The 19,048-nt window shown below is 36.2% G+C and overlaps 1 protein-coding gene across 1 annotated transcript in view; it reads left to right on the top strand.

Moving 5' to 3' along the window:
- Nucleotides 1-687: 687 nt before the first annotated feature.
- The window catches only part of LOC145688223 (2-hydroxyacyl-CoA lyase 2-like), a 55,776-nt gene continuing 37,415 nt past the window's right edge, over nucleotides 688-19,048 (top strand). The window contains exons 1-3 of the mRNA XM_081762133.1: nucleotides 688-1,264; nucleotides 5,446-5,604; nucleotides 12,158-12,302. Coding sequence (XP_081618259.1) covers nucleotides 1,118-1,264; nucleotides 5,446-5,604; nucleotides 12,158-12,302 — 451 coding nt within the window. The 5' untranslated portion in view covers nucleotides 688-1,117. The remainder of the gene's footprint in view (nucleotides 1,265-5,445; nucleotides 5,605-12,157; nucleotides 12,303-19,048) is intronic.

The raw sequence follows: 19,048 nt of genomic DNA, 5'->3' as shown, positions 1-19,048 counted from the left end.
GCCCAACAATTTTTTAACGAATTCGCTGTTCCCCAACGTTGCACCAACGATGTGTGCTACTTGGGTATGAAAAGTATATACTATTAAGTAGAAAATTCCCAACAGTGATACACATCGTAATGTGATGTATCTGATGATCAAATGTGATGTAATGTGATGATCAAATCTATCTAATCTCATTGCCAGCGCCGCAACTTAGATTTTTTCTGGGGGGCAAGCATTAATATTTGCGCCCCCTAGAAAAAGTTGTTTTGGGCCCTCCCGCAAAATTCGAAAACAGGCCTCTTCTTTCCATCATCTCTTACTCTTTGTGGACCCCTGGAGCCTGTGGGCCCTCCCGCACGTCCCTGGACCCATTCCATACATGACAAATTAATTAAGGGGAAAATATTGACAAATATCAAAGCCATACGCATAAATATTATTTCTAGTGCCTCTAATTGTAGACATCTTTTATTGAAATAGACCCACGACTCATTTTTGTTTTGTTTACCTTTTGTGTGCTGTTTTGTTTATGTAATGTAGTGAACCTGTTTGATGCTTCATTTATAATTTAATGTTCGTATCGTATATGTAATAAGAAAATTTTGCCTTGAAGTAATCGAACGGCAGGGATCATCTCTGGGGGCAGTTGCTCTCCTTGCCCCTACAAGTTACGGCCCTGCTCATTGCATGATTCTAAGCCCTAAGTAAGCAAAAGCGACATGGAAATTTTTAAAGGGAAGAATCTCTGATATTGTTCTGTAATTATGCCTCAGGCAAGGTAGCCGGGTATTTTACGTGTTGGTTAATGACTGTGCAGTTTGCATGCTGATCATGTGATTTAAGAGCAGAAAGCGATAGTAAGTTACAGCAGACACTCATGCAGACGTGACGAGTTCAGAGTTCTCTCACACTCGACGTGTTTTATGCATGAAATATTTGTTCGGTTCAAGTGAATGGATAGATACTGTAACAGAAGGGTGATAGTGTTGATTGTATATTTATGACCGTGTATGTGCAGAGTGCCATCTTCGTGTTGTGAAAAAAAAAAAAAAAAAAAAAAAACAATAATAATAATAATAAGACGGCCCTATAAACAAACTTGTGTTACCAATTTGTTCAAAGCAGACGAAGAATGGAGGCTGATTACGAAGAACAGCTAGAGCGAGAAGCCGGAATAAATATTCTATACTCAACAATATTTTTGATTTGTGTAGCGTTAGGAATTTTTGTTGGGTTTTTTGTTAGTCGATTTAATTTAATTTATATTTTGTTACACAAGGTAAGTTATGGTAAAATTCTTTGAATTGAAAAATATGTAATACATAAACGTAAATTAGATATTTTATAAATATAGATGTTTAAAAATATTCGTACTATTCTATTTTAGGGGACACACTTATATTCATGAAATATTGCCTTCTTTTAGTAGGAAATGTACTCTTACTGCCTTTAGAAAGTGCTTGTTAAGAGAGGAGTTTAATTAATGGTTACAGGTTGAGTTTAGGGATTGGTTATAAATACAGCATGTGAACATATGACATATAAGCTAGAGTGCATGAAAAGCTAACAGTTAAAAACTCAAACCAACGTTTGCTAAGTGCCCACTAGAAGGGGCAAATGCCATCTAACCGAGTCAGAGCAAGGGTGTAGCTGGGGAGCCTCCACAAAGGTACGTCCGTAGGAAGTAGGCTTGTCAACGACGGTGAGTATAAATGCGAATAGTAAAAAGAAAACACTTCATATGGCATAAAAACATGCCTTACGGCACTTGTATGATGATGTATTACATGGTAAACAGCGTACTTTGCATTTTGCATTTTTCCCTTATTATACATGTGAGAAGTAAGATATATTTTGATAACTTACAAGGGGGACCCGTTGGCACAGTGGTAAAGTGCTTACCTCTGGTGCGTGAGAATCCTGGTTCGATCCCGTGCAAGCAAGCGTGGTGGACAACATCGTGTCTTGGCTTTGCTCGATGTACTCGTTTCGGGTTAATTCTAATCGCGGGGGGAGGGATACAAACTAGGAAGGTGAATACAACGTAATGTAACCTAACCTAACCAAAATTAGGCTAGAGTTAAGAAAAGTATGAAATCTTAGGAAAAATTATGGTCCCTTGTAATTAGAATTTATCCCTCGTTTCCTCCCACATTCTCATTACATCATTTCTTCCATCTTCATTTACTTTCCTTAATCATTGTCTCCCTTAATCTAAAGGGCACCCGTGGGACGTTGAGCTATAAAATTTCATTTTGATTATTTATACAATTCTATTGTGAAATCGTTTGACATTTTTTCAGCCGTAGATTGTACAAATTTATGCCCTTTGAAATAGGATAGTACCAGAATATTTTTATATGTACTTTGTCACCACACAGAAATTATCATTTTGATTGTAATTTTATTATTTTTTTCAGTGTATATATTTTAATGTAGCTGATATGAGTGACTTTTGGAATAACATAAACTCTTATGAGAATTATTGTTATTAGCTGTTTGTTTTTAAAGGATGCATTTATTTATAGATAACTTACCATCCAAATATGTTATCAATAATGTAGGAGATTCTAAATGTGCAGATGAAGAATATGGGCGCTGAAATTCGATAAATTTGTATATGCAATATAGTACTTAACAAAGAAATAATATGTCTTAAGAAATTGCCTTACGTGAGCGGTATGCCTCTTAACTAAACTAATAAGTTCGAAGTAACAGATAATGTAAGCGTCACTACTGTATGATTTTCCATAAGGGAAGCACTGCTACACAGTGTACACTCTTCAAATAGTGAGTTCTAAATAGCACCGCCCCTGTACTTTCGGCTTCTCAACTTTGCTATTCATATTCATTTACCCTCTCGAACCACCATACTCCCCACTGTAGTACGAAGAAAATTCTCTATGTGTAAGTATACCTGGTAAAATTAGAACCTCCAGAAAATGAGAACTTATGTTTCATTTTACAGTGTTCTTTGATTTTATGTAGAATACACTATATTTATAATGAACATGTTGGGGTCCCTTGTTCTTGATCTGTACTAAGGAAAGTACTTTTGATTATGTACGTTACTGTATATGTCAAAATAGGAGTTGGAGGTACTTCTTGGTTTTTCTAGCACATGAGGAGATAAGACTAGCTTACCTATTTTATTCGAAATATTTACGTCATTTCTATGACAGTTAAACTTGCCTTGATTTCTGCAATGTGAATAATTTTACAGGTCGTATGAGTTTCTGCTTTTGCCAATAAAGATTTGAACAGTTAAAAGAGTGTTGTTAAATGTAGGTGTAAACTTTGTTGTTAATGGTTAACTGACGCACGGCGGCCCGGAAATACAAAATTTTATGGAGAAATGAACAAATTCGGCCGAAATGTCAGCATGAGAAAAAAGGCAATAACGGTCATCAATGTAGGTTGATTAATTAGGGAGGAAAACGAAGATGAATTCTGGACTATGTGAGTTCGCGGATTGATGTAATATAGGGTAAATAAGCAATAACGCGTAATATGACATTGTATCAAACCCAGGACGTATATGCTGCTGTCATGAAAGGAAATACAGAAATGTAGAGAAGACATTAGCAAGAGGGAAAATTACATCTGAACGGAGTGTACTGAAATGGGGCAAAATTTTGGGAGCTCTTTTTTGTGTGTGTGTGTGGGGGGGGGGGAGATCATAAATTTGTAAAAATCCACGGAAGAAATATGTTACTTGATTTCACAATGGGATTGCACAAGTAATTAAGATACATCGGGAATTTACATCTTACATGTATACTAAAGTACAAATACGAAATGGAAAGTATGCTGTCTCCACATAGTACTCCAAAGGGAGACATGATAAAGTGAATTACTATATTAAGGTTGTGTATAAAGTGATCATGCAAGTGTCGCAAAACTGTGCAACAGAAGGCTATATGATGTGTTTTTCAACTATCCTCGTTTATGCATATGCCAACCGTCAATGACGCGCCTGCTCCCTACCGACACACCCCCTCGCTACCACTCGGGCCTCCCTTCTGCGCTCCTGCCCTAACTCTGTTAGATAGCATTTGTGCTTCTTAGTTGCCACTTACCACAAGTTGGTTTATATTTTATACATTGTAGTTTTTATGCCATACGTCCACACTGTTTTTATACACAACCCTACTGAAGCCAATCTGCAACTAGTAATGGAGCTCCTCATTTAGTGCATGTTATGCTAAAAGGAATGCATTTTTCATTAAGTATGCCTCTATAGAATGGGATAGTGCGCAGGAAAGAACTACTTTTGTATGAGTGTTGTAATTTTTAATATCCCAGGGACAAATGATGATAGGAAGCACCACCCCGAAATCCTCTCTAAAAGTTTATTTACGTAATACTGTAAGGATTCATTCTTCTGGTAATTTCTGAATAGTGCGTAGGTCGCAACACTTAACAGTTGGAGGATACTAAATTCGCGCTGTAATACTATATAGATGTTTACGGATGTAGGAAAGAGCAGAGGAAGCATGAAAATGTAGCAACACAACGTTGAAAACAGGTACATGTGTATGTTTTCTGGGATCGCCATCTGCGGAAGCTTAGCTGTCGTTAAGTCTGTACAATCGGTACAGTATCATAGTATATACCATGACTATAATTTCTTAATTTCCACAAAATGGGAAGCAAACTTTCAATCGATTCCATGCTGTGGTATCATTGTGTAAGTTAATGTTAACACCGTAGCTATTTTTGAAACTAGTGATTTGAATATTTACTTCGCATTCTTCCCTTCTAAAAATAGTACAGTTTTCGCACTAACTATCTAAAATAATTATCAGTTTCCTCATGAATATTTTTGTCGTGTACCAAATTTGGTTGTAAGGGTATAAAATTTTTCATGCTACTATAATTACTGGAAATACGTGTCAATGCCTTGCATCACTTGGGGAAGGTTCTAGAGTATTGGTCCCCCATGTAGGTTAGTAGCTGGGTTGGTTTCTTTCTGTACTTAAGTTTATACATTTAATTTACACAGTATTGCCGAGCGAGCGTTAGCGAGTGAAGGCGGGTTAGAGACTCGCAGGGCACGTTGTTTTGTGTCTTTATTACTGCTGAATGGGAAGGGGGACCAGTAATCTAGAACCTTGCCAATAACTTGCGTAGTTTCCATTGTGTTGATATTAAGTTTCAAACCTTTAAGTATACCTGCAACCCACTTCCAATACAATTCAAGTAAATTGAGTAGGAGGTAAGTGTTGTGTCCGGTTATTTCATTCCAAAAATTAATTTCAGTTTATAGTCAACATCATTTCTTGGTAGTAGTGCATCCTGATGTTAAACCTAAAAATTACTTCGTTTTCAAATACTGTGTATATATCCCATAAAGGTCTTTTATTTTGGTATTATTTAAGTAGAACAAGTGGAATTGAATCAATTTACATCAAGATTTGTGAATTACGAGATACTGAATTTTTCTTATTTATTTTTCAGGTTGATGAAAAGTCGGAGAAACACGGTGGAGAAGTGGTTGCTGAAGTACTGAAGTCACATAATGTGAAATATCTATTCACATTAGTGGGAGGTCATATTTCTCCTATTTTAGTAGCTGCAGAGAAAATTGGAATTAAAGTTGTTGATACAAGACATGAGGTAAAAAACAATATTGTCTATTGAGATACAAGTTTTTACACTGTAATTTGGAAAGACGGTAACGTGTTATAAGCAGGATTTTTAAAAGCACAGGAATTAAAAAGAGCTCATTGGGTTTTATTGGACAAAATTTGATTTTATTAAATTTTCACCTATGTTTAAGGCCGTATTCCTACGTAAAATATCATTTAACCAATCATATTCTACATACATGAAACTATGGAATTCCGTTGTCGCAGAAAGGGAATCCGTGAATCCCAATCCGCGTTTCGTGGGATATATTTTGTATCATTGACAATATCTTATATATCGAGTTCTAGAAAGAAGGAAATAGAGTAACAAAGAGGTGGATAATTCTATATAATATGAAATAGGATCCCTATAACACCAAGGATTCAGACCCTGGGTCAAGAAGCATGCCTAAAGATTCCTTTAGTTTTCCTCAAAACACGTCAGGCAAATACTGGGATAATACTTGAAGGTTATCAGCTAGATATGAAAATTGGTTTATGAAATGGACTGATTATTTTTTTAGAAAAGAAAAATAATAAGTCGGTTCTTTCAAAAAGTAGATTTTACGATTATAGGACCTTTGTAACATGCGATAACCTTACAATACGCCACATACTCCACCAGAAATTCAAGAATTCGGGAGTTTCCCGATCTTTTTCTTTAATGCAACTTTCTTTTCATTCCTATTTGTGTAGTTGTTCGAGTGTAATGTTGAGAAAATAGTAGATCTTTATTTTTTTCTTTTTTAACTGAAGCGTTCGTAATGTCTTTGATTCAAATTATGATATTACAAATATACATACTGGGTGGTCCAGGTATTATTGATATCCCTTGTAACTTTTAATTTAATACAGAAAAAACGTTGAGATTTAGTACCATACAAATATCGGAAGGGGATATTATTTCACATATTCTACGATACCACCATATTAACAATGTTGCCAACCCAACTTAAAGTTACAAATTTCAAATGGCACTACGCAAAGTTATTACGCATTCCAAATCTACATGTCAAACGAAAACTTACAATATTACATTTATTATTTAGTATATTGTAAACTAAGGACGCGGCAGTGTCACAAACATTCAAATTTTGGTGACCTATACAGCAGTAAAACGCAAGTGAGACGTACGGATCAATGTACATCCGGCACACCTAAAGTACTTTAATGTGTAATTTTGTTATCATGATATGATGGATTTCGAATGAATAGGAATATAAAGTTACAAGGGACTGAAAATTTTATTTGATTTTAAAAGCCTTTATTTCGAAAACTGCTCAGATAAGTGACACATTCAATGACATAGATGGTTTTCAATAGATGTCAAGATTATAGTTCCGTTCAGAGCAGTTTGATATCTCAAACCGTTCTGGAGTCATGTAAACACTGGTAAAGTTTGCAACACTACTCAAAATTGCGTGATTCCAAGAACTTACTGTAATTAGACCTCAAAAACTATTGTTGGTATGTTATAGAAGCAAAGAAAGCAACAGCCGTTTAAAAAGTTCCCACAAATACGTCATTTTAAGCAATATAGCAATTATTACCAGTTTTTTTAATATCTCTGCAACGGTTTGAGATATCAAATTGCTGTAAACGACTTGACGGTGTACATAAACTGTCCTTTGAAAAAGATCAAATGGATCGTATGACGACCACAGTGTTCGACACTAAGGTGCTTTGGATATGAGTTTCCCTGTCTGCGTCCCTTGCATAATTACTATTGTGCAAGTCTTCAATTGATTTTTGCGATGTTTGTGATACCACACCGTCCTTAGTTTGCAACACTGCATAAAAAGGATGCTATTGTAAGTTTTCATTTAACATGTACATGAAATGTGTAATGACCAGTCGTGGTGCCATTTGAAAAAAAGAATACAATCTTATGTTGGGTTGGCAATGCTGATAATCTAGTTGTATAGCAGTATATGTCAAAGAATATTCCTCTGCCGATATTTATATGACAGAAAATTCAGCGTTTTGTATCTATTAGTTAGGGTTAAAAGGGTGTCCATATTGCATATTTGTAAGTATCGTAAGAGAATATTTTGTTTCTTTTGTAATGAGACTTGTTTTCGTTTTTATATATGTAGTTGTTCAAGTGTAATATCGAGAAAATAGTAGATCCTTAGTAATTTCCTTTTTTAAGTGAGGCACTTTTTGTAATTAACTGTCACATGACACTTCATTGTTTATTTATATTAATACACTAGGAGAGCCTATCTAGTACAAAAGCAAAGGGAGTGTAGTCACATTGCTTATTGTTCCAAATTACAGTCTAAAGCCCGTCTCACACGGATCTGAATTAAGGTCTCAACCCAGGCTACAACTTAACAGTGTTGCTTAACTGAAACTTCCATGCAATTTCTTTTATCCTGAGGTGATATAGGGGTCTCAGACGATCCTTAAAACTAAGTGGGTTTTACCAGCAGAGCCTCTCGTGGTCGCTGTATTAAACAGACGAGAAACTTTTTACGCACAGGGCAATCGACTGTCGTAATCGTAAATATTATTGTTTTTCTGTTTCACAATATGAGTTCATCCGAAGAGGATGAAATAGCCATAGCAGCGATATCTGCACTGTTGCTGACACAAAATCCGCCCTCCCTTCCCACTCCAAAGAAAACAAGAGAGAAAGAATAAAGAGGAGCTGGTGGACCAGGAAGTGAATTATTCGCCGCAATAATGCACAGGAAAGCACCGTATTTTCAATGGTGAATAATGAACTACTTACAGAAGATACTCGTCCCTAAAAATAAAAAAAAAAAAAATAAATAAATAAAATAAAAAAAAATCTATAGAATGGATTATTCAGAATTCCATACGCTATTGAAATTAGTAACTCCGAAAATTCAGCAGCGAGATACGAACATGGAGGAGTCTGTATCAGCTGAAAAATGGTCTGTAGATCCTTGGATCCACCAGATTGTAGAACTGAAAATCAAATGACTTGTCCAAATATGTAAATGAGGGCAGTTATCAAGTGTGGAAAGCTAAAATAAAGAAGAAAAAGCAATTTTCTAGTATAGGTACTGAGTGCATCCGCTCAGCTCAGTGCCTACAAAAAATGCCCACATACAAGGGCGCCGATCCCGGGGGGGGGGGGGGGGCAAAGCTGATATGAGTCCCCCTTATTTTATTTAAGAATATACAATATTTGGCATAATTTGAATGCAATTTGTCTTAAAATCCTCATATATGCCTTCTGCATCTGAATGGCTCCCCCCAAATTTACAGAGAAATCGGCGCCCTTGCCCACATAGCCCATATGGTAAAATTAAACCCGCCGGGATCCCATCTCATGCACTACACCCGGAAGTTTTGTATTGTGCCAGCATTGTAGAACTGTTCCCTAAAATTTCACGAAAGCCACATAACACTTATGACAATACTCTCATTGTTTCTATTTTTCGCGCTGGTTTACTTTTGGCGCATCACATCTGAGTTTTATGTTTACAAGTGTAGGATTACTAGTCTAAAATTATTACAAGTACTTTACGACGGATAAAATAAGTGAGTTGATATGAAAGATACCTGCATAGAAACTATTTTCCACCGGCGGTGAATTTCTGCACAGTTTACAGAAGTTGTATTTTGTTTACAAGTGGAACGCTATTAGTATGGAACCATGACAGATGCTATTAAAACTACTCGTTTTCACTACCCTCGCTTATGCGGATACCCACCTTCCCTGACGTGCCCGTTCCCTTCAGACGCACCCCCTCGCTAACTCTCGGATCCTACAGCTTCGCTCCGCTATGACTCGGTTAGATAGCATTCGTGCTTTTTAGTGGCGACCTAGCGCAGGTTGTTTTGTGTTTTTTGGGCTGTAGGTTTTATGTATGCATCCGGACTCTGTATTTATACGCAAGTCGTAAAAGAATTATAATTTTCAACGATTGCTTAAGAAACCCCCTTGAATTTTAACTATGCCATGTGGATATTTTCATGTCACCCAGCATAAATCATTTAGAAAACGAAAAGAAGGTAATTAGTGAAAGAATTCTAATTTTTGAGCATTTATTTCGAATGGTGCGCCAGAAGTAAACCTGCGCGCTTTTTTTAAACATGTTACGTTTTTTTGGTATACAAATTACACAATATACTTAAATCACCTATTTTTATTCTTTTAAAAGATGCAATTACATTTGTTCACACCTGTAGCGTTCGGACGGATACCATCACTGCATACCTCCTCTAAGGTCTTTATTCTTGCATTTTTTTAAATTATATAAATCGTGCTACAAAAAAAATCATATTTTTCGTATGACCCTATTAATGCTTCTCTTGTCCAGGCAGCATTGTTTTGAAATTACAGCGAGAAATAAAGTTGAATGTCGTCAGGCGCTTCTCCTTACTGATTGGTAGTTGTATGCAAGTCAGGAAGAAAATAGAAACTGCTTCTATTTCTTCCAAGTCAGGATCCAAATAAGGACAGCAGAAAATTTCAACTTGAACTAGGGGCAAGTTACTTCTCACACGATCGTTAAGTAAGGTCGTGAATTTTAGATCGTGAATCACAGCCTTACTTCAGTTCCGTCTGAGACGGGCTTAATACTATTACAGCCAATTTGATCGAGTGCGATGCGAAAAAATTCGTTATGCATGATTCCCAGGTATTTCTTTTTAATGATATTCTGTTCTGAAAATGTCCTCTTGGTAAATACATATTTTACGCCAATTCTTAAAGTAGACGTGTATTGAGAAATACGATTATAGAAAGTAATTATAATCACATTGAGGTTATCATTTCAATCCAAGTTTTTAAGTGTGTTTTTTGGAGGTGGGGATTTAACACACACATACACACCACCGAAAATAAAATAAAACAACTGGATACTTTTGGGCTGGGGAACATTTGAAACAACCATGGTTATAAGTAATAACTGGCAGTTGTAACCAAACACCATATTTTGCCATTTTTGCAATAAACCGTGAATAAGTTCCATTTATTGTGATCATTTGCTATTTAGGGTTGTTTCCAAGGTTTTGTTCATCTTTCTCTCGGAGAAGTACAAATCACGTTGTTCTCTTTCATGGAATACAGATTACCAGTAAAATAAGGAATTTAGGATGAGTAATTGTTGACGAACCAAATAACATGGAAACCAATGCTGTGGCCTGTTTCAAATGTGTTTCTTTCCCATCGGTAGTTGTTGCACAATCTTTTCAACGCTTCAAACGCATCTTAGCGGCGAGAAACAACATGTGTATGAAGTGTGGCGTACTCACAATTTCATTAATAGAGGGACTTTAAGTACCCGAGTTCTTATCACTGATATTTTAAATAATAATGATGGTAATTTTCTAAATGCTTGTGAAAATTGAAACACAACCTCTTCTTGCTCAGAACACGCGCAGTTTTTTTTTTTTAATTCATACCTTGAAATTATTATTATTTTTTTTTTTCGTATCATTCTTGTAAAGGGGGTATAACCAGGCACTCCCTTTGCGTGTGTATTCTGTGAACAACCTGAAGAAAATCGATATGAATTAATTACAATTGTGAATTGTGTGTTGTATAGCATAACTGCTTTATCAGGTGCCAGATTAGGGTTTATCTAATATGAACTGTTTATTCGTAGTTTTTGATCACGGTATACATTCTCTGCCGTTTTATGTTTCTATGATTTGTAATTTTCTTTTCTCTCCTTGATATATTATTTAATTGTCGACATAAAAGTATAATAATTTAAATTTATATTTTTAAAATTTATTTTTCGTGTCATTTTTAGTGTTGTGTTTTCCCACAATTGCCGGTCTTCAGTTATAAATTTCCCGTTGCTATGCTTCGTTATGATCAACATTTCTATTGTTAAAACTAGTAAGAGTAAACGAAATACACACGTGCGGGTGAATCTGTTTCACTTAAAAATGGAGAGGTACGGTGACTTTCACCTCTCTTAACAAGGAATATTGTTTTGATCCGACTACATGTGAACTTATGATGAACATCATGTCTGGGAATTTCCCATTACCTTTATTCCTCCAGCTCTTTCATAACTGAATAGTTTCCTTTAACCCTCAGGACGTTAAACTAAAGATTGTTTTTAATGGTCCCAATACTCTGATGAGCTTTGTTGTTAAGAAATTAATATTAACAGTCACATTCTCATTATAGCTTGAATTGGTCCAAATTTTGTTTCCTTCAACTAGATTGCATTAATAATTCTGGATCTTTTGAATAGTTGTAACGTTGTTGACTCTTTTAGATATAATATATTGAATTCTGCCAAACTGCATAATTTCTTAAACACTACTCTCATCAACTCAACAGTGCTATGACTTCTTCCCGGTTAACAGTTTTATTTTGTCATTCAGCGAAAGCCTCTGTACTTATATTTATAAGTATTTTGTAGAAGGAAATGTTGAGGTTTTATTGCATCAGAACACTACCTATTGTTGTGAGTGAGCTGCTTTTGAAACAGGGGCAAGTTAGCTCAGAATTTTACATTCAAACTAAATATATTGTGTTGTAGTGAGTTATGCATCAGAAGTGGACAGCAGCGTAAAAGCTAATAAGTTTACTATTTCTTCAGGTGAATGCTGTTTTTGCAGCAGATGCCGTTGCACGAATGTCTGGCACTATTGGGGTTGCTGCTGTCACTGCAGGTCCTGGACTTACTAATACTTTAACAGCTGTAAAAAATGCACAGATGGCAGAATCTCCTATTTTGCTATTAGGTTTGTATTAATGAGGATTCTGTTTAAGAACACATGCAGATTATTCACCGTTTGGGGATTAGCATCTTTTATGTTTGTTTCTGATGGTGTGGTGTTTGTTGATTCAATATTATTGGAATACCAACCTTTCAAAGTTGAAGATCTAGTTTTCGCCGGAAGCCTATGTTGAAAGCTAGTTCTGTGATAGAAATCTTCATGACATCGACCATTTATCTTGATAAGTACAAAACGCTTATATTTCATACCATGCAAATGTCGACAGGGGGACATCGTTTGACATACTCTGATATACAGCCAGTTGCTAACAAATATAAAGTTGTAGGTTTTCAAATGGCACTACGTGGGGATTTTTGCAATTTCAGTTAATGTTTTTTACATTGATCTGGCAACAGTGTTAAACAGTAGTGATTGATCTGGCAACAGTGAAAAGTAGTAGTAAGTGAGAGTGTTGAAGCATCAAAATGAAGGACAATTTCTATCAGGCTCATCAGAGCAATTATTTAGTGCAGTGTTGAACATTTGTTACGTTTGTGCAGTTTAAACATTTATAATTTTAGGTATTGTAGTGCAGTAGAAATAAATTGAGTGTATCTCATTTTCAGTGTGGATTTCAGTTCACTATTGCACGTATCAACGCATTTCAAACATTAACATTTGGTCCTCCTGGGTCGTATCGATAAGAACAATAACAACAGTGATAGTTAACTGTTTTAGTGATTTTTTCAGTGTGTGTGTGTGTGTTCAAGTAACAATTGCTAGTGCTTCAATGACTATGTCAGTTCCAGTGACTATTGCGGTGCAGTGACAAAATCACAGGTACAGAAGCCGACAAAGCAAAGTAAGACTATTTTCACTCTGCACTACCAAACCATAAGTACTTTAAACCTTAGCAATAGAAGAAAAAGAGTTGCAGCGTCTTTTAAAACAAAGATCAAATATAAAAGGACAAATTACAGGCATAGAAGAATTTGTTTCTTCATTTAGTGAGTCACCGAACATAACAGAAAAACTGACACGAGCAGAACATTTAGCAGAATTATGAATGAAAATTGATGACATTCAAACTACGTTAGAAATTGAAGACACGAGCAAAGATCATGAACCTTATAGAGTAGAGATGGAAAATAAGTACTTTCAATTAAAATCTAAAATGCATAGTATAGTTGATCACAGTAGGCATAGGGAAAACAAAGGTACCAATGAAGGGCATACTGTCAGAAATAACGATAATGTTACACTACCAGCATTAGCTTTACCTAAGTTTGAAGGCAAATACGAGATTTGGTTAGCTTTTTCTGACAGCTTTAAGGCAATGGTACACAACAGTGTTAAACTAGTAAATGTTCAAAAGCTGCAGTATCTAATTTCAGTCTTAAAAGGTGAGGCACTTCAGTTAGTACAGCATTTGTCCATAACAGAAGAGAATTATCAGGTAGCATGGAAACTGTTATCCGATAGGTATGAAAACAAAAGACTGATAGCAGCCACGCACGTCCGGGAAATTTTGCACATACAATCAGTAAAAAAGGAAAGTGCTAGTGAGTTACGTCATTTTGTAAATACGTTCACAAGCAACGTGAATGCTTTAAAGGCACTGAACTTGGACGTTCCTTTAGAAGAGAATATTACTTCAGCTACTCGTGGAGCGTTTAGACAATCAAACTAGACGTGAATGGGAATTAAAACAAACTGCTCAATCTTTTCCTCAATTATCTGACTTTTTTTGTTTTGTTGAGCGTAAGTGTCAAGCATTAGAGAATATAAATCCTGACAGTGAAACTACAGGTAAAAAGACAATTAAATTAAATACGAAGGTTAACAAAAATGCATCCAAATCACAGTCTTATGTAGCTGTTAATAATAATATCACATGTCCATTCTGTAAACAAGAACATGAGTTATTTCGCTGTACGTATTTCATAAAGGCAAGTCTCCAGAAAAAGCGCGAGTGTTTAGTACAAAACAAATTGTGTTTTAATTGCTTCAAAGGTTCACACAGGGTGAAAGACTGTAAATCTGGGCATTGTAAACATTGTAATCAAAAACATAACACATTATTATATACAGAAGTGGATAATTCACAAATTTCAAGTGTAGTTTTAGATACTAAGGGCGTATCAGCTAATAATACAGAAAAGGGTAATGTTACTAGCAATCAAGGAGACGTACAAGGTTCATACCATAGTTTTAAGGTAGAATCTTCATTTCAAGTGCTGTTGTCCACAGCGTTATTAAATGTGAGCGATCAGTTAGGTCAAGTACATTCATGCAGAGTGTTGTTAGACAATGGGTCGCAGTCAAACTTCATTACAGAAGATTTAGTGCAAAAGTTAAGACTGCGTAAACGCAAGGTTTACATGCCAATACAAGGGATCAATAAATTTGTGTTACAAACAACGCATGTGGTAGACGTTCAACTACATTTTAAAGTAAGTAATTATAGTTCATTTATTACAACTATCCATCATGACTCTGGAACTTACTTAAGAAAGTACTTCATTTATTACTTGTGCAGTATTACCTTGTATTACGAGTGACCTACCATCAATTCAAATCAAGGATTGGTGTTTACCGAAAAAATGTGAAGTTAGCAGACCCAGCCTTTCACATTCCGGATAGGATAGACTTATCGATAGCAGAAATCTTTTTGGAAATTCTACGTCCAGGAAGGAAGATACTTCATCCCAATCTACCAATTCTTCGGAATACAGAATTTGGCTGGATATTCTCAGGACGTTATCATCAAACTGGTGGAAGCTCAACAGTTCCTGTTACGTGTTTTCTACGCAACGAAGACAATCTGGACACTCAGCTGTGACGATTTTGGGAAATTGAAGAAGACGAAGTTCGCCAAAAATCCAAAAACGAGTTGGAGTGTAAACAACATTTCTTCAACACACGACAAAAGACGAAACAGGAAAATTCATCGTGCATTTTCCATTCCGACCAGGTCACCAAGTACTTGGAGATTCACTGTGTTACTCAACGCAGAGATTTCTTCAATTAAAGAAAAGACTATTGCAACAGCCACCAGCATTGCGGAAGGAATATAACAATTTCATGCAGGAATATGAGCAGCTAGGCCATATGGTACAGGTTGAAAGGAACAACACAGCAGACATAAAATATTATATCCCACATCATGCAGTAGTAAAAGAATCCAGCACCACCACCGAAGTACGTGTAGTGTTTGATGCATCTGCCAAAACCTCAAACGGAGTATCACTGAATGACACAATGGTCGGTCCTATAATACAAGATGATTTGTATTCAATTTTGTTACGCTCCAGAAAACATCAGATAGCATTCTCTGCAGACATCGAGAAAATGTTCAGAGCAATTGGAGTATATGAATACGATCAACAATATCAATGTATTTTGTGGAGAGAGACTACAGACAAACCAATTAGTGTTTTCAAACTCACCACAGTCACCTATGGCACCGCATCAGCGCCATTTTTGGCCACAAGAGTGTTGAAAGAATTGGCTAACGAAGAAAAAGATATGTACCCGCAAGCGGCAAAGATATTACTCCAAGGCTTTTATGTTGACAACTGTTTGTCAGGATGTTCCACAGTAGAAGAAGCTTTACAGTTGCAGTCGGAACTTATTTCATTATTAAAAAGAGGTAATTTCAATCTTCGAAAGTGGTGTTCCAATTTAGAGGAAGTAGTGAATTCAGTATCTCCTGAACTCAGAGAAGTAAACTCACCAGTTCAGTTAACGAATGAAGAAAACATCAAAACGTTAGGTTTGGTTTGGTGTCCAAAATCAGACAAACTCCTAGTATGCAACAAATTTTCAAGTAGTGACAGTGCAATAAACAAGTAGGACCACAGAAAACGAGTAGTAACTTCAATTGCGTCATCAATATTTGATTCACTCGGACTTATAAGCCCAGTTGTTATTACTTACAAAATGTTTTTACAAACACTATGGAAAGAGAAACTTAGTTGGGATGACAGCATACCGACATCATTAATTACAGACTGGTTAAAGTTACTTAAAGTTACCAGAAATGAATAGCATCAGAATTGACAGATGCGTGCTGGGACAAGGGTCTCAAACATACAATGCCGTTTACAGGAATTTGATGTCTCAAACCATTCGAGAGATATGAATAAATGATAAAAGAGTGCTTCCAGGTTTAGCCCCAATTTCGTCTCCTCGTGCATTTGCCCGAACGTGATTGCAATCGATAGCTTCCGATGCGTAGATCACGACTGTGAAGGAACCAGAATTGTCAGATACACCGTTCCTGAGATATCGCGTTCGAAAAGTGTGAGATGCCACGAGATGGCGCCAGCATCGAGGTTGAGATCGATGTGACACTTTAGTTTATGAAACTCAATCAGAAACATCCTCATCATCGGAAGCATTTTCAATGTGAAGAGTAACGTTGAACTATTGATGATCGGGCACAACAAACTCATAGTTGTGGCCGTAAGAGAGTACCAAATAATGGTGGCCATGTGTGAATAACATCCTACTGTACGTGCTCCAGACTCGCAACAACGAGCTTGATCAACGATTTGAATCCGATACGGAGTTATATCTGTGACCATTATAATGTGATAGCTTCAGATTTTATACAAATACCCTCGAGGCGTTAAGAAGCGATCTCACACTTTGGAACGCGATAACGCAGGAACGGTGCATCTGACCACTCTGGTTCCTTCAGGGTCGTGTTCTATGCATCGACGCTATCACTTACACTCAAGTTCGAGCAAAGTCATGAGATGAAATTGGGGCTAAAGTCTAATGCTTTGTTGGCCGCATTCTTTGATATATTGCTTAAGATGGCGTTTGCGGAAAGTTTTAAAAACAATTTTTGATTTACTTTGCTTCTGTAACATTCTAGGTGTAATTACAACAAGTTCTTGGAATTAAATAATTTTAAGCAGTGTTGCAAACTTTAGCAGATTTTACTATAGCTCGAAAACAGTTTGAGATATCAAATTGCTATAAAATCTTCACATCTATCGAAAATCATCTATGCAATTGGATGAGGTAATTATTTAATTAGTTTTTTTTTTTTTTTTTTTTTTTTTTTTTTTTTTTTTTAATAAAGGCTTTTGCAAAAACTCAGATTTTCAATCCCTTGTAACTACGTTCGTATTTATTTGAAATCCGTTATATTATGATCATAGTATTGGACAATAAAGTACTTTGGATATGCATTACCTCGTCACTTTGAGTTATTACTGCTGTGGCGGCTACCAGAATTTAGATGTTTGTGATGGTGTAGCTCTTTAGTTTGCAACACTGAATAATGTGAAATAACCTGACGTAGTGAAGTTTGAAAAAATATAACTTTACGTTAGGTTGGCAACACTGTTAACTTAGTCGTACCGCATAGTATGCCAAACAGTGTCCTCCTGCCAATATTTGAATGGTACAAGATTTCAGCGTTTTTTGTCTATGAGTTTAAAAGTTACAACGGTCCATCAAGATAAATGGTCCACCCAGTATACAGGATGGTAAGAAACTATTTGAACAAACTTCGGGAGCTGATTCCCGACACCGAAACCAGCAAAAAAAGTCCTCTGGAACTTTGGTCAGTGAGGGATAGTTTTCTATATATAAACTTAATATATCAATTCAAGTTTTTTTAGATAAGTATTTGTGTACTGTTTTCAAAATTATATTATTGAAGTGAAATAAATCGCCGGCGCACGTTATTAGATGAGTTAAATTGTTAGACTTTGATTTACGAGTATTTCATTTTAAATATGTACTGGTCATTGGGCTTCAGTAGCAAGTTTTATAACCATGTTCAGGAGAAACAAGAGTAAATATTACGTTATTAACGATAATTGGTTATATTGGGTTGGTGCGAATTAAATGTGTTCTCCGGATGCGTTATTTCTAAAGGCCAAGGATATGAATATTACGATACCTGGATACTCAAAGTAGTCTCCGGATGCAGCCACACACTTTTGCAATCGCTCAGCCAATGATTCGATTCCATCAAGGTTCTTCCTACCAGGAAGTACTCAAGATGCTAGAAAAGCTGGTAGTTGGTTCTAAAGACGTAGGAGAATACGTTGCTGGAGGAAGGGTTTCATACAGCAACTCATGAAGAGTCTGCACCGTCCTTTGACAATATGAGAGTGTAAATTATCATACAACATGAGAACAAAAAACCTATCGACCATTGCTGGATGCTTGTAGACAAGTTTTTGGTGCATTTCGTGGAGCTGAGGACTGTAACGATCCGCAGTAATTGTTTTGCCTCGACAGAGAAAGAGAAGATGGATTACATCTTACATAGACCACCATACCAGCAACAACGCCTGAGGTGGGGTGTGGTTCTGAAACCCGTGCTGGACGTTAATTACGACTTAACCACTGTCTTGACAGTTTACGATGTCGTAGCAGATCCATTTTTCATCTGAAGTGACAATCCGATGAAGAAAATATTCCTGGTGATTCCGTACACTCAAAGAATTTCACACCTCGAGACGGAAATCCTTGTTGGCTGATACAAATTCATTTGTTGGACCTTCTTCACATTAACAACCATACTGAGCTACGTAATGATAGTGGTATGGTGTATGTAACTCACCTGCAATTGCCGAACACTTTTCTGAGGGTCCACTTCCATTTTGTTCCTAAGAAGCTAATCAGAACATATTGTAGGTCGGTGGCTACGAGACTGTTTTTAATTTTGTATCACCGACACAAACACGAAATTTTCTCAAACAACAACGTATGTTGTATTTATTCATCACTCTAAATACACT

This window comes from Thermobia domestica, chromosome 6 (genome assembly GCF_964235325.1).
Source record: "Thermobia domestica chromosome 6, izTheDome1.hap1.1, whole genome shotgun sequence".
In the NCBI taxonomy this organism is placed as follows: Eukaryota; Metazoa; Arthropoda; class Insecta; order Zygentoma; family Lepismatidae; genus Thermobia; species Thermobia domestica.
Note: the sequence above shows the minus strand (reverse complement) of the source record. Positions and strands in the feature narration are given on the sequence as shown.